This window comes from Rhinoraja longicauda, chromosome 28 (genome assembly GCF_053455715.1).
Source record: "Rhinoraja longicauda isolate Sanriku21f chromosome 28, sRhiLon1.1, whole genome shotgun sequence".
Classification (NCBI taxonomy): Eukaryota; Metazoa; Chordata; class Chondrichthyes; order Rajiformes; family Arhynchobatidae; genus Rhinoraja; species Rhinoraja longicauda.
The window spans coordinates 24,776,251-24,801,972 of record NC_135980.1 but is presented as its reverse complement, the minus strand read 5'-3'; the positions used below and the strand labels follow the sequence as shown (position 1 = coordinate 24,801,972).

The 25,722-nt window shown below is 48.7% G+C and overlaps 1 protein-coding gene across 1 annotated transcript in view; it reads right to left on the bottom strand.

Annotated features, from left to right (window-relative positions):
* arhgef18b (rho/rac guanine nucleotide exchange factor (GEF) 18b) overlaps window positions 1–25,722 on the bottom strand; it is a 154,245-nt gene that overhangs the window by 103,214 nt on the left and 25,309 nt on the right. Inside the window, exons 2-3 of the mRNA XM_078423729.1 lie at window positions 7,757–7,890; window positions 3,454–3,917 (exon numbers count right to left, since the gene is read on the bottom strand). Coding sequence (XP_078279855.1) covers window positions 3,454–3,917; window positions 7,757–7,890 — 598 coding nt within the window. The remainder of the gene's footprint in view (window positions 1–3,453; window positions 3,918–7,756; window positions 7,891–25,722) is intronic.

Genomic DNA, 25,722 nt, shown 5'->3' with positions numbered 1-25,722 from the left:
GGTCAGTGACAGGGACTGCTTTGGTCAGTGACAGTGACAGGGCAGGGAGAAGCACCGAACGTCTGGCACCTGGATCAAATCTTCAAGAGGTGGCAATTGCACTTTTCACCATTTACTTGCACACACACTATCGCCAAATGCAGGTAAAGAGACAGTGGGGCTGTGACAGGAAATACTAGAGCTTAACCTTGGCTGCTGGAACTCACGACCACCCACAGCAGTGCCATTGCATTTAGGTTAGTGTGGAGATGAGGTGTGGAAATGGACCCTTCGGCTCAGCGAGTCTGCATCGACCAGTGATCATCCGCACACTGGTTCCACCCAACATACCAGCAACAATCTTCAGTCAGAGGGTGGTGAATCTGTGGAATTGGTTGCCACAGACGGCTGTGGAGGCCAAGCCAATGGATATTTTCAAGGCGGGGATTGACAGATTCTTGATTCGTAAGGGCGTCAGGGGTTATGGGGAGAAGGCAAGAGAATGGGGTTGAGAGGGAAAGATAGATCAGCCAGGTTTGAATGCGGGGAGTAGACTTGCTGGGCCGAATGGCCTTAATCTGCTCCTAGAACTTAAGAAAACCGGAGAAAGCCCACGCAGTCACAGGGAGAATGTACAAACACCGTATAGAAAGCCCCCACGGTCAGGATCCAAGCCTGGTCTCTGGCGCTGTAAGGCAGCAACTCTACCGCAGGGCCACCTGGCCGCCCTTAACCAGAAGGGTGTGAGTTCAAATCCCACTCCAAGGCAGCAATTCTACCGCTGCACCCATATAAAAGTGCAAAGGGATGACCGTTTATGAAAGTGCATAAACTGGAGTCGTACGGAGATTCTTACAGATCTGTAGGAGATCACAGAGATTGGGATAATATTTTAAGGATAAGGATTCCAGTTACTTTAGGGCTGGTGCCAATGCAGGTCAGTGAGCAGTGGGCAGTGGGGTGAGCACAGAACCTGGAGTTGGACAAGACACAGGGAGCTGTGTTGCCGATGACCTCCAGTTGCTGGAGGGCGGATGAAACATCAGCATCCCAAACCCAACCACAGTACTGCTGTAAATAGTGCTCAGTAATAAACACTCAGAGATGAAATAACCGAGTTCATGCCGACCAGCGATCCCCGCACATTAACATGAGGGACAATTTTCTTACACTTATACCAAGCCAATTAACCTGCAAACCAGTACGTACTTGGAGTGTGGGAAGAAACCGAAGATCTCGGAGAAAACCCACGCAGGTCACGGGGAGAACGTTTAGACGTATAGCATGAAATGATGGAGTAACTCAGCAGGTCAGGCAGCATCTCGGGAGAGAAGGAATGGGTGACGAGGAAGGGTCTCGACCCGAAACGTCACCCATTCCTTCTCTCCCGAGATGCTGCCTGACCTGCTGAGTTACTCCAGCATTTTATGAATAAATCGATTTGTACCAGCATCTGCAGTTATTGTCTTATATATAGACGTATAGCACGCATAGTTGGGATCAAACCTGGGTCTCTGCTGCTGTAAGGCAACAACTCTACTGCCGCATCACCGTGCCACCCCTGAATCTTCTCCCATGTTAACAGTGCAAGCTATGAATGGCTCCCTGTCCCATTTCAGCTGGGCCTGGCCCGGTTTGTGTAGTGGGCTGGGCTGTTTGTGGACTGCACTTGGGAGGTCCTGCGTACGACCACACGGATGTTAGAGTTCGAGCTCGACTGAAATGTCTGGTGTCAGCTAGTTTCCGACGTTGGTGGAAAAGTTGACAAGCCACTGAGCAGGCCGGCCTAAACCACCACAGTCAACGAAGCAAACATAAATACCACTGGGAACAAACGCAGAGCAGGCAAAAACGGTGAGAATACCCTCGTGCTCACGCTCACACGGACAAACGCAAAAGCACAGCGTAAGGTCTGGGATAGCGTGGACGTGGAGAGGGTCTTTCAGTCAGTGGGAGAATCTTGGACCAGAGGCCACAGCCTCAGAATTAAAGGGCTGCACTCCCCCAGTGGCAAGAATGTCCTTCCTCAAACTAGGGGACTCCACACTGCTTCTGAGCAGCAATCTCATTCTAGTTGTCGACAGGTGATGTCCCGTTCAATATCTGGAGCAGGGTGAACGGTAGTGTTCTTTAATCAAGTAATGGGAAGACGTATAAAAATATATAACATTCTCTCCCCCCTCTCCCTCCTCCCACCTTTCCCCCCTCCCTCCCCCTCCCCTCCCCCCTCCCCCTTCCCCTCCCCCCCACTCCATCCCCCTTAACCCCCCTTATCCTCCCTCCTCCACCCCGTCCCTCCCTCCCTCCGCCCTCCCTCCCTAGGAGATAGATTTAAACTTTAAAATGTGAATAACTTAAAAAATATAACGCCGATTTCAATGAAACTTCTTCCATTAGCACCAAAGGGACGACGGTGAGTAAGGTGGGTGTAAAATTGTTGCGCTATCGTGCACCGTTTTGGCTGTAGTTCAGGAACAAACAAACACACAAATGAGAGTTTTAGTGTATAGATAGATAGATGAGAGGCATAGATAGGGTAGACATTCAGAAGCTTTTTCCCAGGATGGAAAAATCGAAGACTGGAGGGCATCGCAGCAAGGTGGGCGGTGGGAACAGTGAGGGGCAAGTTTGTTTTATACACAGTGTGGTGGTTGCCTGGAATGGTCTACAGGTGTGGTGGTAAAGGCAGACATAATAGTGGCATTTAAGAGTCTTTTGGATAGGCATATTGGGATTGACAGATTCTTTAATTAGTAAGGGGATCTTATCGAAACGTATAAGATTATTAAGGGGTTGGACACGTTAGAGGCAGGAAACATGTTCCCAATGTTGGGGGAGTCCAGAACAAAGGGCCACAGTTTAAAAATAAGGGGTAGGCCATTTAGAACAGAGATGAGGAAAAACTTTTTCAGTCGTGAATCTGTGGAATTCTCTGCCTCAGAAGGCAGTGGAGGCTGATTCTCTGAATGCATTCAAGAGAGAGCTAGATAGAGCTCTTAAGGATAGAGGAGTCAGGGGGTATGGGAATAAGGCAGGAACGGGGTACTGATTGAGAATGATCAGCCATGATCACATTGAATGGCGGTGCTGGCTCGAAGGGCCGAATGGCCTCCTCCTGCACCTATTGTCTATTGTCTATAAGGGTGGGGAAAGGTTATGGGGAAAACGGCTGAGGAATAGGGTTGAGAGGGAAAGATAGATCAGCCGCGATTCAATGGCAGAGTGGACTCGACGGGCTTAACTCTAGCTCCTACGACGTATGAACTTGTGGATATGCAGGGGACAGGCGGATGTGGACGATGTGCAGGGAGAGAGGGGTTGTCCTGTGGGCCAGGGGACATGTCCCTGAGCTGCACTGTTCTGTGTTCTGTGATAATGCAGACCTGCCGTCTCAACCCTCAACGACCGCTGAAGAAAGAGAAAATGCAGAAGGCCCCTTCTCATCAGGCTTGCCGCATCATTGGATGGGTTTACCTTCTCTTTGCATCTCCGAGCAGCGATGGGGATAAAGGTCCCTCCCAGCTGTGCCTCCTGGAGGTGGACATGGACCTGATGAGCAGAGGGAATGAGTCCAGGTCCTCGCTGTCCATGGCGTTCTCAGGGTCGGGCGCGCCGTTATTTCCGTCCTCCCCGTGCCCGTCGCTGGGAGTGCACTCCTGGTCCAGCGAGCGGTCGTTCGTTGTCGCCGCCGCCCCTTGTGGTGAAGGACTGGCGGCCGGTAGTCGGGGTAACGTCCAACCCTTCTTGCCGGTGCCGCGGGGTTGCGAGAGGCAGGCCGGGATCCTCTCCGCTCCGGCGATGTCTTCCGAACTGCTGGCCGCCAGGCAGGGGGAAAGGCGAAGCTCTCCAAAGGAGGCTGATGAATCCAGACAGGGAATGTCCTCGGTGCTGCTGGTGGCATCCGTTGTTGAGTCATCATAATCCAGGTAGGCATCACCCTGCAGTGACAGCAGCAGAACAAACAGACTGGAAGTTAAGGCCGTCTCTATAGTCTAGTTCAGTTTAGAGATACAGCGCAGGAACAGGCCCCACGGCCCACCCAGTCCACACCGACCAGCGATCCCCGCACATTAAACTATCCTGCACTCTCCAGGGACAGTTTTACATTTGTACCAAGCCGATTAACCTACAAACCTGTCGTCTCTGGAGTGTGGGAGGAAATTGAAGATCTCAGAGGAAACCCACTCAAGTCACGTTGAGAACGGGCAAACTCCGTACAGACAGCACCTGCAGTTGGGATGGAACCCGGATCTCCGGCGCTGTAAGGCAGTAGCTCTACCTGCTGCGCCACTGTGCCGCACTTAACCAGAAGGTTGCAAGTTCAAATCCCACTCCGTGCTTCATGGCCTGAAAGGCTGGTGGGAACAGCATCAACCAGTGCCTTCAAAACAAGTACAAAACGCTGCAAACACTCAGCATGTCAGACCTGTCATGTACAGGCTGAAACACAACTCAGGTTTTCTCTCCATAGATGCAGCCTGACCTGCTGAGTCTTTGTATTGTTCATAAAATCATAAGGAATAGGATTAGAATTAGAATTAGGGCTCGATCCTGACCATGGGTGCTGTCTGTACGGAGTTTGTACGTTCTCCCCGTGACCGTATGGGTTTTAAGGTCATAAGTGATTAGAGCAGAATTAGGCCATTCGGCCCATCAAGGTTTGTAGGTTAATTGACTGGGTCAATGTAAAAATTGTCCCTAGTGTGTGTAGGGTAGTGTTAATGTACGGGGACGCTGGGCGGCGCAGACTAGGTGGGCCGAAAAGGCCTGTTTCCGCGCTGTATCTGAAATATGAAATATGAAAAATAAATAAGTCTACTCCGCCATTCAATCATGGCTGATCTATCTCTCCCTCCTAACCCCATTCTCCTGCCTTCTCCCCGTAACCTCTGACACCCGTACCAATGAAGAATTCAATGGAGCAACACCACATTATTGTCACATGTGTCGAAGAACTATTAGATTCCCATATTCGCGTACGGTCCAGTAAAAATCTTACTCTAATAAGCACAACCATGACGAAGTACAAGAGTGTCGGAAGGGCAGATTACTCTCAGACAGTGCACAGTAATCGACATGTTTCCGGACATCTTGTCTGATTCAAGTCCAAAATTGTTAAAAATGTGGCCTCTTTGCCATAAAGGCCCGTTATCTTGATCTATCTTGGATTTGCAGAATCTAAAGTTCTTTGATTTTATTTTTTGCCTTTATAAAGAAAATAGATAGGCATTGAAGAGAGAGATGGATGGAAGCATATATAAAAGGGTAGTTAGAAGGGTGTATAGGGAGAGAGGGAGAGAGAGGGGGAGAGAGAGAGGGAGAGTGAGAGGAAGAGAGAGGGGGAGAGGGAGGGGGAGGAGGAGGGGGAGGGGGAGAGGGGAGAGAGGGGGAGAGAGGGGGAGAGAGAGAGAGAGAGAGAGTGAGAGAGGGAGAGAGAGAGAGGGAGAGAGAGAGAGAGAGGGAGGGAGAGAGAGAGAGAGAGAGAGAGAGAGAGAGAGAGAGAGAGAGAGAGAGAGAGAGAGAGAGAGAGAGAGAGAGAGAGAGAGAGAGAGAAAAAAAGACAATAGACAGAGAGATGGATGGATAAATAGATAACCCTTGTTGAGTTCTCCAATAGTGTGATCTGAACGACTTGAATTGGCAAGCTTATCATTCTCATCAACACATTGGAAGGAACCTTCTGATTTAAACTAATGGACAAACTGCGTTCCCTTCCCCCAAAAGGCCCTCAATCTCTGACTGCTCCACAGTTTAATCCTTGTGTAACATGTGCAGCCCATGTGTCGGGGAAAGAACATCTGTACTTAGTTTGTTGTCAGTCTTGAAGCTCAGCGTTGGAGCGATGGTGGAATCCATCCAGGGTGAGGGGAAGATGTTGCTCTCATTTCTTGAAGTTTACATTAAGCGGGATATGTAAATAAATCTCACTCCTCTGTTGAAAAAAGACCTTTTTATGCAGAGTTTAAAAAAATAATAATAATCTGGAAGCATAACGAAATAAGCGCCGGAGATCTGTTCCTGTTGTGGCACTGGTCCCACGCTGTGTTTCTGAACACACCGTCTGTTTTGGCAGCTCCTGCAGTATTTTCCTTTTCATAACATCTCTCCTCGGCAAGTATGGATCGTTCCTTGGCCAGAGGCCCAGGGACTGCACCGTCAGGCTGAGCTCTCGTCCAAAGCCACATTTGCTGGAGACCCAAACTCCGACAAGTAGGAAAATTTTGTATCATGACGAGGGCAGAGGAAGGTCATCGACCGCCTCCAGCACAATCCGCCGGATCAGCCAGATCATGTCTGATCTGTAGATAGGCACAAAAAGCTGGAGTAACTCAGCGGCTCAGACGGCTTCTCAAGGAGAGAAGGAATCGGTGACGTTGCGGGTCGAGACCCTTCTGCACATCTGTCTTTGTAGACCATTCCTACTGCCACCATGCTTTAACCCGGCCTCACAATGAGTGTTTTTGATTGAGTTGATTGAAAGACACAGCGTGGAAACAGGCCCCTTCGTCCCACCCCGTCCACGCCGACCATTGATCAACCGTTCTACACCAGTCCCATGTTATCCCACTTTCGAATCCACCCCCTATCGAATCCAATCCCCCGCACACTAACAGTATCTTGCACACATTAGGGACAATTTACAATTTTGCCAAGCAAATTACCCTACACACCCGCACATCTTTGGTATTTATTCACAAAATGCTGGAGTAACTCAGCTGGTCAGGCAGCATCTCAGGAGAGAAGGAATGGGTGACGTTTCGGGTCGAGACCCTTCTTCAGACTGATGTCAGGGGGGCGGGACAAAGGAAGGATATAGGTGGAGACAGGAAGATAGAGGGAGATCTGGGAAGGAGGAGGGGAAAAGAGGGACAGAGGAACTATCTAAAGTTGGTCCTCTTTGGAGTGTGGGAGGAAACCGGAGATCCTGGAGAAAATCCACATGCTCACAGGGAGAACCCATCCTTTTTCTCCAGAGATGCTGCCTGACCCGCTGGATTACTCCAGCACTTGGTGTCTATGTCTGATCAAATATCTTGATTCAACTTACCTCATCGGAAATCATTTTGTTCCGTTTTTATGTTTATTCCTCCGTGTTTTAGACTTATCGGAGCACATAGTTCCACTGCCCTGCCCACAGTTAAATAATTTGGGCGGCACAGTGGATCAGCTGGTGGAGTCGCTACCTCACGGCGCCAGAGATCGTGGGTTCAATCCTGACCTCGGGCGCTATCTGTGTGGAGTTTGCACGGTCTTCCTGTGAAAGTGTGGGGTTCCTCCGGGTGCTCCGGTTTCCTCCAACAATCCAAAGACGGGGGGGTTTGTAGGCTAATTCCCCTCCGTAAAGTGTCCTCAGTATGTTGGGAGGAGATTTGAAAGTGGGATAACATAGAACTAGTGCAGAACTGTTGACCAATGGGTCAGCATGGACTCGGCAGGACGAAGGGCCTGTTTCCACGCTGCATCTTTTCATCAACTCAATCAACAAACGTCTCGATATGATTGTGTAGGAAGGAACTGCAGATGCTGGTTTACACCAAAGATAGATACAAAATACTGGAGCGATTCAACGGGTCAGGCAGCATTTCTGGAGAAAAGAAATAGGTGACGCTTCGGGTCTACTCCGCCAAGAAGGGTCCCGACCCGAAATGTCATCTATTCCTTCTCACCAGAGGGTTTGCCCGACCCGCTGAGTTACTCCAGCACTCTGTGCTCTACACAAGGTTTCAGCACCTGCAGTTCCTTGCGTCTGCACTGTAACTACTCAGGCCACACTTGCCTTGTCCTCTGCCATCCTGTGGAAGTACATCTCCTCCACCTCAGTCAGCGAGTTTGACCTCGATTCGGATCTTGAACGAGCCGGCGGTGAGCTCTCGGGAACTTGGGGGAACGAGTGCGGGAACTGCTTGCATTCTGTGGAACGAGAGCAAATTAAATATAAATAGACAATAGACAATAGGTGCAGGAGGAGGCCATTCAGCCCTTCGAGCCAGCACCGCCATTCAATGCGATCATGGCTGATCATTCACAATCAGTACCCCGTTCCTGCCTTCTCCCCATACCCCCTATCATTAAGAGCTCTATCCAGCTCTCTCTTGAAAGCATCCAGAGAATTGGCCTCCACTGCCTTCCGAGGCAGAGAATTCCACAGATTTACAACTCTCTGAGTGAAATAGTTTTTCCTTATCTCCGTTCTAAATGGCCTACCCCTTATTCTTAAATGTGGCCCCTGGTTCCCCCAACATTGGGAACATGTTTCCTGCCTCTAAAGTGTCCAGGGCCGTCTTAACGCATGGGCCTGATGGACACTTGCCCGGGGCCCCACGAGCATAGGGGCCCCATGCTGATCTGTGTATGTTAAGTGACTTGCAATAAATAAATACTACTTTAATAATGTAGGTTCAATAAGTGCTTTTTTCGCAACATTTTTGGTCACTAAGTGCTTCTCACAGCGATCTGTAAGTGCTTTTCGCAACAATGTAGCACCCTAAGTCCATCGCTAAGTGCTTTTCGGTAAGTGCTTTTCGCCGGCACGACAGGGGGGGGCTGGTAGGGAAAGGGGGGTGGGGGAGAGTAACGGTAGGGGCCCCAGTACACTGCTTTGCCCGAGGGCCCATAATGCTGTAAAAACGGCCCTGAACGTGTCCAACCCCTTAATAATCTTATACGTTTCGATAAGATCTCCTCTCATCCTTCTAAATTCCAGCGTATACAAGCCTAGTCGCTCCAGTCTTTCAACATACGACAGTCCCGCCATTCCGGGAATTAACTCAGTGAACTTACGCTGCACTCCCTCAATAGCAAGAATGTCCTTCCTCAAATTTGGAGACCAAACCTGCACACAGTACTCCAGGTGCGGTCTCACTAGGGCCCTGTACAACTGCAGATGAAGCGAATAAAATGTGAGGGAGGCCGCCTCCTGGAGCCAGGCAGGTAGCAGGAGAGAAGATGTGAAGCAAGTCTGGTTTGTATGCCCGCAGCCCAGTGACAAGGGCGGCACGGTGGGTGCAGCGGTAGGGTTGCTGCCTAACAGCAAATGCAGCGCCGGAGACTCAGGTTCGATCCTGACTACGGGCGCCGTCTGTACGGAGTTTGTACGTTCTCCCCGTGACCTGCGTGGGTTTTCTCTGAGATCTTCGGTTTCCTCCCACACTCCAAAGACGTGCAGGTATGTAGGTTAATTGGCTGGGCAAATGTAAAAAATGTCCCTAGTGGGTGTAGGATAGTGTTAGTGGGCAAGGATCGCTGGGCGGCGCGGACCCGGTGGGCCGAAGGGCCTGTTTCCGCGCTGTATCTCTAAATCTAAATCTAAAAAAACATTTGGGTTTGTAGGAGATGAGGAGACGTTATTCAGACACAGTCCAGCAGCAATTGTGGAAACCAGAAGGAGGGGAGAAGCAGACTTTACTGCAAATTTCAGAAGGGCGTGGGTTTCTTCCGGGTGCTCCGGTTTCCTCCCACTTCCAAAAGTGTACGTTCTCCCTGTGACCGCGTTCATCTGTCTGGGAGAACCCCACTGTCCTTCCTTGAAATGGTGCCGTGGGAATGTTCATATCTGCCTACATGCGTCGGCAAGGCCCTGGATATGATGTCTCGTGGAATGATGCTCTCCTGCAAGCACCAAACCCCCTCAGTCCGACACGCATTGTGTCAGCGTACACTCACGTGCCTAAGTGAGAATATGAATATATAAGACCCTGAAGCAGTTGTCACGCCAACTGCGACACTACCCAGTACAATTGGTGAAGGCACAGTATTGATAGCGTTACAGAAACCGGAGCACCCGGAGAAAAGTGGGTTGATTAGTACGGGTGTTAAGGGAAGGAGGCAGGAGAATGGGGTTAGGAGGGAGAGATACTGTAGATCAGCCATGATTGGATGGCGGAGTAGAGTTGATGGGCCAAATGGCCTCATTCTACTCCTATCACTTATGACCTTAAAACCCATACGGTCACTGGGGGAGAACGTACAAACTCCGTACAGACGGCACCCGTGGTCAGGATCGAACCCGGTTCACCGGCGCTGTAAGGCAGCAACTCTACTGGGTAGTGTTGCACTGTGCTGCCCCACTGTGTGTGTTATAACCCAGTCTCCTCACACCATAGACAATAGACAATAGACAATAGACAATAGGTGCAGGAGTAGGCCATTCAGCCCTTCGAGCCAGCACCGCCATTCAATGCGATCATGGCTGATCACTATCAATCAGTACCCCGTTCCTGCCTTCTCCCCATACCCCCTCACTCCGCTATCCTTAAGAGCTCTATCCAGCTCTCTCTTGAAAGCATCCAACGAACTGGCCTCCACTGCCTTCTGAGGCAGAGAATTCCACACCTTCACCACCCTCTGACTGAAAAAGTTCTTCCTCATCTCCGTTCTAAATGGCCTACCCCTTATTCTCAAACTGTGGCCCCTTGTTCTGGACTCCCCCAACATTGGGAACATGTTATCTGCCTCTAATGTGTCCAATCCCCTAATTATCTTATATGTTTCAATAAGATCCCCCCTCATCCTTCTAAATTCCAGTGTATACAAGCCCAATCGCTCCAGCCTTTCAACATACGACAGTCCCGCCATTCCGGGAATTAATCTAGTGAACCTACGCTGCACGCCCTCCATAGCAAGAATATCCTTCCTCAAATTTGGAGACCAAAACTGCACACAGTACTCCAGGTGCGGTCTCACCAGGGCCCGGTACAACTGTAGAAGGACCTCTTTGCTCCTATACTCAACTCCTCTTGTTACGAAGGCCAACATTCCATTGGCTTTCTTCACTGCCTGCTGAACCTGCATGCTTCCTTTCATTGACTGATGCACTAGGACACCCAGATCTCGTTGAACTCCCCCTCCTCCTAACTTGACACCATTCAGATAATAATCTGCCTTTCTATTCTTACTTCCAAAGTGAATAACCTCACACTTATCTACATTAAACTGCATCTGCCATGTATCCGCCCACTCACACAACCTGTCCAGGTCACCCTGCAGCCTTATTGCATCTTCCTCACAATTCACACTACCCCCCAACTTAGTATCATCTGCAAATTTGCTAATGGTACTTTTAATCCCTTCGTCTAAGTCATTAAGTTATGACATTCCCAAGTATCACCAACTGCATCTCAAGTGATGTTTGACACAAAATGCTGGAGTAACTCAGCGGGCCGGGCAGCATCTTGGGAGGGAAGGAATGGGCGACGTTTCGGGTCGAGACCCTTCTTCAGGCTGATGTCAGGGGAGGGGGTGAGAAGGCAGGAAAATGGGATTGGAAAGGCAGAGATCAGCCATGGCGGCGTGGACTCGATGGGTCAAATAGACCTATAACCTGTGAACTCCGTACAGACAGCACCCGTAGTCAGGATTAAACCCGGGTCTCTGGCGCTGTGAGGCAGCAACTCCACCGCTGCTCCACTGTGCTGCAGTGGTATTACCACTGATGTTTATCTAGTCTCCTCATGTCACTGAATAACCCATCTCCCCTGTATCAGCTTGACTGTACCACCACTGATGTTTATCGCGATCTTACACATATGACTCAGTGGCCCTTTCCCCAGGCTGCCTTTCTTACTCATTATCTCTCTACTGAAGTTAATCCAACTCCCTCATCTACCACTCAACAGCCCCTCTCTCCCTGCACCTTCTACAGACTGTATCACCACAGATGTTTATCCAACTGCCCCACTCCGTCACACAGTGGCCCCTCTTCCCTTTGCTTCACCGAGTCAGAGAAACATAGAAAAATAGGCCATTCGGCCCTTCGAGCCAGCACCACCATTCAATATGATCATGGCTGATCATCTAAAATCAGTACCCCGTTCCTGCTTTTTCCCCCATATCATATCATATCATATCATATCATATATATACAGCCGGAAACAGGCCTTTTCGGCCCTCCAAGTCCGTGCCGCCCAGTGATCCCCGTACATTAACACTATCCTACACCCACTAGGGACAATTTTTACATTTACCCAGCCAATTAACCTACATACCTCTTGATTCCTTTAGCCCCAAGAGCTAAATCTAACTCTAACTCTCTCTTGAAAGTCTGTGCCAACCATCAGGTATCCCTTTACACCGAGAACACATTAACCAACATTGTTTTTCCTGCCTTCCCCCTTTTCTATCACTCACCCTACGCGCGGAGCTTGCAGTTTACAGAGGTCGATTAGGCTCCAGACCTGCCTGTTTTTAGGATTCTCTTCACTTTGCCAGAGTCACGGAGTGAAACAGCACCGAAACAGCTCAACCTGTTCATCCCGAGTGTGACATCGATCTACGTTAAACCCCATTCGCCTGCATTGTGACCCTCTCTCAACCCTTTCCCATCCAAGCACCAACATTTCCCATCCTGGTACCCTCAAGCCTGCACGGCTTTGGAATGTGGGAGGAAACCGGAGCACCCGGAGAAAACCCACGCGGTCACGGGGAGAACGTACAATCTACATACAAACGGCACCCGAGGTCAGGTTCGAACCTGGGTCTCTGGGTGCTGTAAGGCAGCTTATCTACCGCTGATAATCCTGGGCTTTAGATCAGTGGTCTTTGGATCAATGTGACACACAGAGTCAAACCACAGCCTGACTGCTATGAATTTCAAATTCAGCTAAATAAAAAGAGAAATAAAAGTAATGGGGACCTTGAAACCACTGCATGCATCATTTTATATAATAAACCATCTGGCCCATTAATGGCCTTCACAGAGAGGGGTGTGCCATCTATACTCTAAAGAAGAGACCCGACGTGGAACGTCGCCAATGAATGTCCTCCACAGATGCTGCCTGACCCGCTGAGTTACCTACTCCGGCACTTTGTGTTTCTTGTTAATCCATATCCACTCTGCCATGTTACCACCAGGGTGGTTGGCTCTTAACTGCCCTCTGAAGTGGCCCAGCCAGCAAGCACAATTAGGGATGAACATTAATATTGACTTTGTCAGCATGTCCACAATCTGGGGGTAATCGGGGGGTTATAGGGAGAAGGCAGGAGAATGGGGTTAGGTGGGAGAGATAGATCAGCCATGATTGAATGGCGGAGTAGACGTGATGGGCCGAATGGCCTAGTTCAGCTCCTATCCCTAATGACCTTATGGCACGAGTGATCAAACTGCTCACAAAGGCTACAACACTCCAATGACGTACAGGTTTGTAGGTTAACTGGCTTAATCATCGCTAGAGTGTCGGATAGTGGTCGGCGCGGACTTGGTAGGCCGAAGGGCCTGTTTCCATGCTGTATGTACGAAGCCTAATGCCTAAAAGCTAGATACGGCACAATATCCTTTAGAGTACTGTGGTAATCATTGTGCACAGAGACCTTCAAAGATTCAGTGTTACTCCTTCCACATTCAGAAGTTCTGCGAATAGCAAATTCATTGCACGTGAAAAACATTGACAAACTCGTGGGATGGACAGCTGCCGATGTGGTTTGTAGCATGTGTGAGATTCTATGAGGGGAAGGTGTGTACAGTCCGTGACTGTGCACGTGTGTGACCGTGCGTGACTGTGTGTGTGTTTGTATGTACGTGTGACTGCATGTGTGTAAACGTTTGCGTGACTCTGTGTGTATACATGTGACTCTGTGTGTGTGTGGGTGTGTGTGTGTGTGTGTGTGTGTGTGTGTGTGTGTGCCTCAAGTTAAGAGGTTTGTCCCCCCTCCACTACAATCAGTCTGAAGAACGGTTCCAATCCCAAACATCACCTATCCATGTCCTCCAGGGATGTTGCCTGACCCGCCGAGTTACTCCGGCATTTTGTGTCTTTCATTATTTGGTTTCAATAGACAATAGACAATAGACAATAGGTGCAGGAGGAGGCTATTCGGCCCTTCGAGCCAGCACCGCCATTCAATGTGATCATGGCTGATCATTCTCAATCAGTACCCCGTTCTTGCCTTCTCCCCTGACTCCGCTATCCTTAAGAGTTCTATCTAGCTCTCTCTTGAATGCATTCAGAGAATTGTCCTCCACTGCCTTCTGAGGCAGAGAATTCCACAGATTCACAACTCTCTGACTGAAAAAGTTTTTCCTCATCTCAGTTCTAAATGGCCTACCCCTTATTCTTAAACTGTGGCCCCTGGTTCTGGACTCCCCCAACATTGGGAACATGTTTCCTACCTCTAACGTGTCCAACCCCTTAATAATCTTATACGTTTCCCGCTCCAGTGATACTACTCGACATATTACAGACGTCCATCATCTGCAATGGTTTTGTTTTGAGGACGTTAGTTTAGTTTAGTTTAGTTTAGTTTAGTTTAGTTTAGTTTAGTTTAGTTTAGTTTAGTTTAGTTTAGTTTAGAGATACAGGGTGGAAACAGGCTCGTTGGTCCACCGAGTCCATCCCGACCATCAATCATCCACTCCCACCAGTTCTATGTTATCCCACTTTCCCATCTACTTTGCAGAGGCCGATTTTCCTGCAAACCCGCACCTCTCTGGGATCCAGAGCTCCCGGAGGGAACCCACGTGGTCACAGGGAGAGCGTGCAAACTCTACACGGACAGCGTCCGAGGTCAGGATCGAACCCGGGTGTCTGGCGCTGTGGGGCATTGGTCCTACCAGCCGCGCCACTGTGCCACCCTGCCACCCACCCCTGATCTGGGCAGGGTAGATGGATGAGCAGAAGGTTCCCCACCCAGCACTGAATCTGTGGGTGTCTTCAGGAGATCAATCACCGGGCGCAGTACAAAGGCTGTCCTCAATCACTTTGAAGCTCGCTTCAATTCTTTCATGTGTACACAAAATGATCAAATTTACCAGAAGACTGTCTGTGTATTCAATATTTTTGGAGCCAAGAATTTAGCTTTGAAGCTGATGTACTGAGCTGTGCAATAAAATGTTCTTTGCAAGACACTGCTGCCTCAAGCTACCTGAGAGGAGATGACTTCAGACTGCAGCCAACTCCAAACGCAGTTCACACTGGTGCGCGGATCACAGGATTACATTCAGACAAGACAGTTCACCCTCCAACCAAAGAGCTCAGAAATTCTGCACCAGGCAGCAACACCTTGCTTTAAATGGAAAATTATCCATAAAAGCTTTTTCCCTGCATTGAATTCTCTCCGAATCACTTCTATTTCCCCACAAGCTTCTCACGCAATCTCAGGACCTCTCAAAGAAGCATGTTTCAAGACAGCCCTGGCACGATTCTACTCGAGATTCGAGAGGGATGCAGACACAAGAAACCGCAGATGCTGGAATCTCCAGTAAAAAAACAATGTCCTGGCGTAACTCAGCGGGACAGACAGCATCTCTGGAGGACATGAACAGGCGATGTTTTGGGTCCATACCCTTCTTCAGACCGTTGTAGAGGGGGGGAGGGGGGGGGGGTGAAAGCTAGAGTAGGGGTGCGGGCCGGACAAAGCCTGGCAAGTGATGGATGCATGTAAGTAACGGCACAGTGGCGCAGTGGTAGAGTCCCTGCCTTACCATGCCAGAGACCCGGGTTCGATCCTGACTACGGTGCTCTTTGTACGGAGTTTGTATGTTCTTGTGACCGCGTGGGTTTCCTCCAGGTGCTACTGTTTCCTCACACATTCCAAAGACGTAAGGGGTTTGAAGGTTAATTGGCTTCGGTAAAATTGTAATAAGTTAAGTTTAGTTTTAAAGATACAGCATGGAGACGGGATTGTCGGCCCACTGACTCCATGCCGATCATCGACTGCCCATTCACACTAGTTCTATGTTATCCCACTTTCCCATCCACTACCTACATACTGGGGGCAATTTACAGAGGCCAATACAATTAATCATAAAGCTCTTTCTAGTTACTGAACGCCTTAACTGAATCTAAGATGGCATCAATACACAGCACACACAGATTATTGATTAGTACAGGTATCAGAGGTTATGGGGAGAAGGCAAGAGAATGGGGTTAGGAGGGAGAGATAGATCAGCCATGATTGAATGGCAGAGTAGACATGGTGGGCCAATTGGCCTAATTCTACTCCTATTCCTTACGACCTTACGGTGGGAATTGACCTGTTAGCCTACAAACCCGCACGTCCTTGGGATGTGGGAGGAAACCGGAGCACCCGGAGGAAACCCACGCAGTCACAAGGAGAACGTGCAAACTCCACACAGACAGCACCCGAGGCCAGGATCGAATATGGGTAGATAGACACAAAATGCTGGAGGAACTCAACAGGTCAGGCAGCATCTCTGGAGAAAAGGAATAGGTGACATTTCGGGTGGAGACCCTTCGTCAGAACCCGGGTCTCTGGCGCAGTGCCAGCTGCGTAACTGTGCCACGCAGCGCATGTACCTCGAGCATCTCCACTGTACCTCGGCACACGTGACAATAAACCAAACCGAGCTTCCCGACCCAGAGCTGGGAGCCGACCAACTGAGGCAAGTTAACCTGACTGGCTAAATGTGCCGTAAGACAAAACACAGATAAGACTTGTTCTTTCCCACCGCAGATGTGACTGAGCTTCGAGCTCAAATGATCTTTCCCTTTTCAAGCTGAGGAGAAATCTTGCTCGATTACTGAGCCAAGGGGGGGAAGACTACAGCCAGAAATCTCCTGGAAAACTGACTCCAAGCAGTTTTTTTTGTTTTTTTGTGGAGGTGATGATTTGCAGAGTTGAATTTTTTTCGGTGACACTTTTGTGCTCAGCCAAAGATAAAAACCCCAGATGGTCTGTAAATCTCCTCGCAAAATAAAATGTAGTATTTAAATACCTTGTGACAGGATGCGACACAACCAGAGATGACAACCGATAACTATCTTTCCTGTACAGTGACAAAAGTTCTGGCGATGTTAATCTTGGCTTTGCAAAGAAACCCCATCTATATTATATGAAAAATTCACTGCTGGCAACCACCATTACTCACTGCGATGGCCGATGTTTGTTTTAGTTCGCTGTGAATCGCATCATTGGCTCCAAACGCCCAGCCCTTGGTCACTTCTGTTGTGTCTCCTCAGGAAGGGGTCACCCATTCCTTCGCTCCAGAGCTCCTAACTCTGTCCCGCTGAGTTACTCCAGCTTTCTGTGTCTACCTTCGGTGTAAACCAGCATCTGCAGTTCCTTCCTGCACATTTTGTCCGCTCCACTGCAAAATCTCCTCAAGGTATGCCGACTTTGAAGACATTCTTGACCCCGAAACGTCACCTACTCAGTTTCTCCGCTTGATGCTGCCTGACCCGCTGTGCTACTCCAGGTTTTTGTGTCTATCTTCAGTGTGTTCTAGTGATGTGGCCTCAACTTTGAGCAGAAGGCCACGGGCTCACAGGACATACAAACAGGCCAGCACAGGAACAGGCCCTTCAGCCCCACAATCGCTGTGCTCAACATGATGTCAAATTAAACTAATCTCCTCTGCCTGTACTTGGTCCATGTCCCTCCGTTCAATGCCTACCCATGTGTTCATAAGTTCATAAGTTATAGGAGCAGAATTAAGCAATTGGTCCATTATAAGGATAGGACAGGTTTGGATGGATATGGGCAAAACCCAGGCAGGTGGGACTAGTGTAGATGGGACATGTTGGTGTGGTCAAGTTTTGCCGAAGGTCATGTTTCCAAGCTGTATGACTTTATATGACTAGGACTACTCCGCCATTCAATCATGGCTGATCTATCTTTCCCTCTCAATCCCATTCGCCTGCCTTCTCCCCATAACCCCTGACATGCTTACAAATCAAGAATCTGTCAATCTCCGCCTTAGAATTATCCACTGACTTGGCCTCCACAGGCACCTGTGGCAAATTCCACAGATTCACCACCCTCTGACTGAAGAAATTCCTCCCCATCTCCTTTCTAAAGGTATGTCCTTTTATTCTGAGGCTATGGCCTCTGGTCCTCAACTCTCGCACTAGTGGAAACATCCTCTCCACATCCACTCTATCCAAACCTTTCACCATTCGGTAAGTTTCAATGGGCTGTGGGTCTCACCAGCAGTGCCGGCATTTATCAAACATCACCAATCCCCTCTGAATGAGGAAACAGTCAAAGGGTCGACTACATTAGTACCTCCGCTGTCACATATAGGTTGGACACTGGAATTGACAGATTTCTACCTATGCAGAACTTTGGTTTAGTTTTGTTTACTTTAGAGATACAGCGTGGAAACAGGCCCTTCGGCTCACCGAGTCCGTGCCGACCAGCGATCCCTGCACACTAACACTACCCTGCACACGCCAGGGACAATTTTACATTTATACCAAGCCAATTAACCCACTACCTGTATGTCTTTGGAGTGTGGGAGGAAACTGAAGATCTCAGAGAAAACCCACGCAGGTCACGGGGAGAGCGTGCAAACTCCTTACAGACAGCACCTGTAGTCGGGATCGAACCCGGGTCTCTGGCGCTGTGAGGCAGCAATTCGTCCTGGTGAATCATGTTTCTTTTTAATGCAAGTCCTGTAGTTTTATAGTTTTCATTACTGAGACCAGCTTTCTTTTAAATTCAAGATTAATTTAATGACTTTAATCTAATTTCCACAACTACCATCGTGGGATTTGAACTCACGGAGCAACGGTCCAGATCCTTGGCTGCTGGTTCAGTAACGACCGCTGTGCAACCATACCCAAAATGGTCTGCCTTTTCAGTGAGACGTAAAATAAAAGCTTCAAAAAGCTTCCAAGGTATACATGGAATAAATCTTCATTCAAAGACCAATTTATTATTGTGTTTCTGGCCAAGATTCATCCATCAGCAAACGTTACTAAACGGAGAGTCTGGTCATTAGGTCCCTGTTGTTTATTGAAGATTGCTGGGTTTTTTCCCGGGGTTTTTCCCCTAAAAAATCTAACGGGAACTCCACATGGAAAGGGTTTCATTGGCTGTGAAGTGTCTCTGGGAGTCCCTTGGTTGTGAAAGGTGCTATTAAAAAATGCAATAAGGAACTGCAGCTGCTGGTTTAAACCGAAGATAGGCACAAAAAGGCTGGAGTTAGTCAGCGGGTCAGACAGCAACACTGGAGAAGAGGAATAGGTAACGATTTTGGGTTGAGACCGTTCTTCAGATGCTGGTTTATACCAAAGATAGACTCAACATGCTGGGGTAACTCAGCGTGTCAGGCAGCATCTCTGTAGAAAATCTCTGTAGGTGACGTATTGGTGGGGACCCAAGAATCTTCCCTCTTGGTTTCATTTAGGATTTGTATCTCTTTAGAGAGTGGGGATAGCTTTTACTGGGCCATCTTTGTTTAGTTTAGTTTAGCTTAGAGATGCAGCGCAGGAACAGGCCCTTCGGCCCACCGAGTCCGTGCCGACCAGCGATCACATGCACCACCACTATCCTACGTACTCGGGACATTATAGAATTTTTACCAAAGCCAATCAACCTACAAACTTGCACGTCTTTTGGAGTGCGGGAGGAAACGGGAGCACATAGAAACGAACCCCGTGAGAAAACTCACGCAGGTCACGGGCAGAAGGTGCAAACTCCGTCCAGACAGCACACGGTAGTCGGGATGGAACCCGGGTCTCTGACGCTGTGAGGCTGCAACTCTGCCGCTGATCCACCGGGCCGCCCTGGCACAATGAAGCAAGCAGATGTGTAGGTGAGCGGTAGAATCAGGGTCTTGTTTGGGGTATCAACGGGGATAAGTGTGCATGGGTGGAGATGACTGGCGACTGTTGGTGGTAGAATCAGAGAATAGGGAGACACAGCAGAGGAAAAGGCCCTTCGGCCCATCGAATCCATGCCAACCATCAACTCATTGACACTAGTCATAGAAACATAGAAAATAGGTGCAGGAGGAGGCCATTTGGCCCTTCGAGCCAGCACCGCCATTCATTGTGATCATAGCTGATCTTCCACAATCAATAACCCATGCCTGCCTTCTCCCTATATACCTCGATTTCCCTAGCCCCTAGAGCTCTATCTAACTCTCTCTTAAATCCATCCAGTGATTTGGCCTCGACTGCCCTCTGTGGCAGAGAATTCCACAAATTCACAATCTGGATGAAAAGGTTCCTTCTCACCTCAGTTTTAAATGGCCTCCCCTTTATTCTAAGACTGTGGCCCCTGGTTCTGGACTCGCCCAACATTGGGAACATTTCTCCTGCATCTCGCTTGTCCAGTCCTTTTATAATTTTATATGTCTCTATACGATCCCCTCTCATCCTTCTAAACTCCAGTGAATACAAGCCTAGTCTTTTCAATCTTTCCTCATATGACAGTCCCGCCATCCCAGGGATCAATCTCGTGAACCTACGCTGCACTGCCTCAATTCCAAGGATGTCCTTCCTCAAATTGGAAGACCAAAACTGTACACAATACTCCATTAATCCTACATTAGTCCTACATTCATCTCAGCAACCCCTGTCCCTGTTCCCCACCCATCTCCCTCTCCGATTCTACCACTCACCTACATAGTTGCCAGTTTCGGGTGACCTTGTGAAAGCTTTCTCCGCTCTCTCAAAAGTTGCCAATGCTAATTGCAGCCCATTGACCTCCTGCTCTGACAACACTTGTTTATTAAAAAAAAACCAAATTCAGACCTTATTTTAAAACCTTCAAATTTTGTTCCTTCCTGTCTCCATCACCTTCTCAAAGCATGCAACACTCTGAGATCTCAGTACCTTCCTGTTCCCCTCAGCCTAATGCACACCATGGTCCCACTAGTAGCAGCTACATCTTCAGTTGTCAGGCCCACCTTGCCGAAATTATGTCCTCAAACATCTCTTGTATCACCTCATTAACACACTCCTCAAAATCCACCTCTCCGACCAACAGTCTGATCTCCTGCCCTCTCATCTTTATATCAGTGTCCAATATTTGTGACCGACCTTGGGCATTTTATCACCTTAAAGGCGCTATATAAATGAAATTGGTTTCATTTAAACCTAGAAACCCGCACGTGGTTGGAATGTGGGAGGAAGCCGGAGCACCCGGAGAAAACCCTCGCGGTCTTAGGCAGAACGTGCAAACTCCGTACAGACAGCACCAGTAGTCAGGATTGAACCCGGGCCTCTGGCGCTGTGAGGCAGCAACTCTACCGCTGCGCCACCGTGCCGCTGAGAGGGGATGATATCCCACGAGATTAAGTGGGGGTTTTTTTCTTGGTGGATGTGGATAGGTTACTTCCCCTTGTGAAGTTTACAGCTCAAATATAAGTGACTCGAGACAGACATGAGGCAGAAGTAATTTTCTTGGAAGATTGCAAGTTTGAGAAACTCTATTCTTCATAGGTTGGTGGAAGTAGAGATCATTAGTTCAAAACAAGATTGGGGGTTAACCCGAAACGTCACCCGTTCCGTCTCTCCAGAGATGCTGCCTGTCCCGCTGGGTTACTCCAGCGTTTTGTGTCTATCTTCATAAGCTCATAAGTTCCAGGAGCAGAATTAGGCTATTCGGCCCAGCAAGCCTACTCGGCCATTCAATCATGGCTGATCTCTCTTTCCTTCTCAGCCCCATTCTCTTGCCTTCTCCCCATATTAACCCCTGACACCCTTGCTAATCAAGAATCTATGCCAGAGGTAGATAGAATCTTGATAAGCATAGATGGTGAAGGTTTACTGAGATGAACTGCAATGCAAAGTTGTGGTTGCAATCAAATCTTATCATGTTGCAGAGAAGGGTGAATGGGCCAACTCCTGCTAATTCCGTCGGTCAGATGCACTGGTGCGATGTGCCTATTATTTATTTTTCTTCCCCTTTTTTTTGCCCAACTTTGGGTTACATTACAATCGTACACCGTTCTGCAGACTTGCACTCATCATTGTATTTATTGGTGTGTTTACCATTACTGTAGGCACACTGTTTATTCTGTGAGCTTCATGTGAACAAGGAATCTCACTGCACCCTGGGTGTTTAGTCTAGCTTATTGTCACATGTACCGAGGTACAGTGAAAAGCTTTTTGTTGCATGCTCTCCAGTCAGTCATGATTGCAATCGAGCCGTCCATAGTGTATAGGATACAGGGAATAATGTTTAGTGATAAGATAAAGTCTGGTAAAGTCCAGTGTACACAACAATAAACTAATCCTTTAGTTAAGTTTAGAGATACAGCATGGAAGAAGGACTCTCGGCCCACAGAGTCCACGCCGACCATCAGTCATGCATTCACACCAGTTCTATGTTATCCCACTGTCTCATCCATCCTATAGATACGAGAGGCAATTTACAGAGGGCCAATTAACCTACAAACCTGCATGCCTTTGGGATGTGGGAGGAAGCCAGAGAACCCGGAGGAAACCCACGCGGTCACAGGGATAATGTGCAAAGTTTACACAGCCAGCAGGATTCGGGGTCAGGATTAAGCCCGGGTCTCTGGCGCTGTGATGTTGCCACTGAACGAGTGCCTTGTGTTTGAGGTGAGCATGCCCTCTGCCAGTCTGATCGTGCCTTTGGACGACCATTGGGATTGGCTGTGACCTTGCGTGCCCATGCCCCTCCCCTGCCCCTCCCTGCCCCAGGGGGAATCCCCTCGCACCTGTGTCTGTGTTTGTAACATCAAGCTGCCACCGTGAGGCACTGCTGGGCACATTTTGTACATGACCTGCAGTCTCTGGCAATGTATTTAAAGCTCAGGGGGTTCGGTGACTTTGCTACAGGTCCCGAGGCCTCCATCATTGAACTTCACGTCCACTCCCCTGCCTGAGGGGGGAGTCGAGGCAGGTACTGCAACAGTGTTTAAAAGACACTTGGGCAGGGACACGGATAGGAAATGTTTGGAGGGATATGGGCCAAATACGGGCAAATGGGATCAGCTTAGAAACGGCATTTTGATTGGCATGGACAAGTTGGGCTGAAGTTGGGCTGTATGACTGTAATGACCTGGGTGACACAGTGGCACAGTGGCTAGAGCTGCTACCTCACAGCTCCAGTTACCCAGGTTCGATCCCGACCTCTGGTGCTGTTCTTGCGGACTTTGCACATTCTCACTGTGACCACATGGATTTCTTCTTGATGCTCAGGTTTCCTCTAACATCCCAAAGACCCATGGACTGGCAGATTAACTGGTTAATGCACGTTACCCTGAGCGTGTGAGTGAGTGAGTGAGTGGTAGGATCAAGCGGAATTGATGGGAATGTGGGGAGAATATAAAGAGTACGATTCGTGACAAAGGTTTGACACAGGAGCCTGTTGCTTCGCTGTCCAACTCTTTTAACTCTACCACTGTTCCCTAAAGCAGCACAAGACTAGGGGCAGAGTGGTCTCAGAGTGGTCAGCTAAAGGTCAAAGTTCCCAGGTTGGTGTCAGTTATTTGCAAGGTCACCTGTGGGATCATTAGCAAATTAATACAGGGATGAGCGCAGCCCAGACCATCACGCACACCAACCTCCCTTCGTTTGACTCATCTACACTTCATGCTGTCTAGGCAAGGCCACCAGTCTCACCCCCTCCATCTTCTCCCCTCTCCCACCGGGCATGAAGTGCAGTATTGCGAAGAGCACACCTCCAGATTCAGGGATAGTTTCTTCGCAGCTGTTATCAGGCAACTGAACCATCCTATCACCGGGAAGCGTGTGGTCCTGACCTCCCATCGACCTCATTGGAGACCTTCGAACTATCTTTTATTATAAGAAAATAACTGCAGATGCTGGTACAAATCGAAGGTATTTATTCACAAAATGCTGGGGTAACTCAGCAGGTCAGGCAGCATCTCGGGAGAGAAGGAATGGGTGACGTTTCGGGTCGAGACCCTTCTTCAGACTGTCTTCGAACTATCTTTAATCAGACCTTATCTTGCACTAACTGTTGTGCCGTTCATCCTTCACCTGTACACTGTGGACGGCTTGATTGCAATCACGTGTAGGAAGGAACTGTACTGTGGATGCTGGCTTATAGAAACATAGAAACATAGAAAATAGGTGCAGGAGTAGGCCATTCGGCCCTTCGAGCCTGCACCGCCATTCAATATAGACAATAGACAATAGACAATAGACAATAGGTGCAGGAGTAGGCCATTCGGCCCTTCGAGCCAGCACCGCCATTCAATGCGATCATGGCTGATCACTCTCAATCAGTACCCCGTTCCTGCCTTCTCCCCATACCCCCTCACACCGCTATCCTTAAGCTCTCTATCCAGCTCTCTCTTGAAAGCATCCAACGAACTGGCCTCCACTGCCTTCTGAGGCAGAGAATTCCACACCTTCACCACTCTCTGACTGAAAAAGATCTTCCTCATCTCCGTTCTAAATGGCCTACCCCTTATTCTTAAAATGTGGCCCCTTGTTCTGGACTCCCCCAACATTGGGAACATGTTTCCTGCCTCTAATGTGTCCAATCCCCTAATTATCTTATATGTTTCAATAAGATCCCCCCTCATCCTTCTAAATTCCAGTGTATACAAGCCTAATTGCTCCAGCCTTTCAACATACGACAGTCCCGCCATTCCGGGAATTAACCTAGTGAACCTACGCTGCACTGCATGGCTGATCATCCAGCTCAGTAGCCTGTACCTGCCTTCTCTCCATACCCCCTGATCCCTTTAGCAAGATCCCTTATATCGAAGATAGACACAAAATGTTGGAGTAACTCAATGGGCCAAGGTGGCATCTGTGGAGAAAAGCAATAGGTGACATCTGTGGTCGGTCTGATCACTGGAGGAGACGAGTCTGCATACAGAAACGAGGTCTGTGCTCTGTCCAAATGGTGCGAGGCAAACAACCGAGCACTGAATACCAGCAAGGCAAAAGAAATGGTACTGGACTTCAGGAGACACGGAGCGGTTCCTATCCCACTTCTTATAAATGGGGAGGAAGTGGAGAGGGTCTCCACCTTCAAGTTCCTGGGGACCACCATCTCACAGGATCTTTCCTGGACTGCAAATACTACAGCGGTAGTTAAAAAGTCACAGCAGAGACTGCACTTCTTAAGACAAACAAACTGAAGGAGAATCTGCTGGTGACCTTCTACCGCTCCACCATTGCGAGCGTACTGGCATATTGCACCATTGTGTGGTACGCTGGCTGCTCGGCTGCAGTCCAGAAGGACCTCCAGAAGGTTATTAAGACAGCAGAGAAAATTATCGGCTGTACACTGCCTTCTCTGGAGGACATCTCCAGCTCGCGTTGTCTAAACAGGGCCAGAAATATAATTAAGGACAGCGCACACCCAGGATATGAACTGTTTGCTCTCCTGCCCTCTGGGAGGCGCTACAGGAGCCTAAGGGCCAGAACAAATCGACTTAAAAACAGTTTCGTTCCCTGGGCCATAAGAACTGTGAATGGAAACACTTGACTTGATGTGACTCTCACTTTCATCGCACTTTAAAAAAAACAATTTTCAGCATTTTAGGTGTAAAATCATTCATTATTTATTAGGTTTTTTATTGGTTTTTTATTGATATTGGTATTTGTTGTGTTGGTTCCTCTGTTTGTGCAATTGTCTTTGAAAGATCTGCACTGTCGCACTGTTTCAGATGTAGCACTTCTAATTTCGTTGTACTGTTCGTACAATGACAATAAAGGCATATTATTATTATTAAGAAGGGTTCCGACCCGAAATGTCACCTATGCCTTTTCTCCAGGGATGCTGCCTGACCTGTTGAGCCACTCTGGCATTATGTGTAATCATGTATAGGTTTTTCCTTTCACTGGATAGCACCTTTTCACAGTGCCTTGATACGCGTGACAATAACAAACTAAACTCAACTAAAACGAAGAGCATTTACATCTCCCGTCTGCCTGCACCTTAAACGGGTGCTGATCAAATATCACAGGGAGACATGCTTGTATATTTTACCCTTTACCCTTTATCTTCTCAGCTGTCATCAGGCAACTGAATGGTCCTCTCACCAAGTGGAGTGTGGTCCTGACCTCCTGCCCACCTCTTGGAGGCCCTCAAACTATCTTTAGCCAG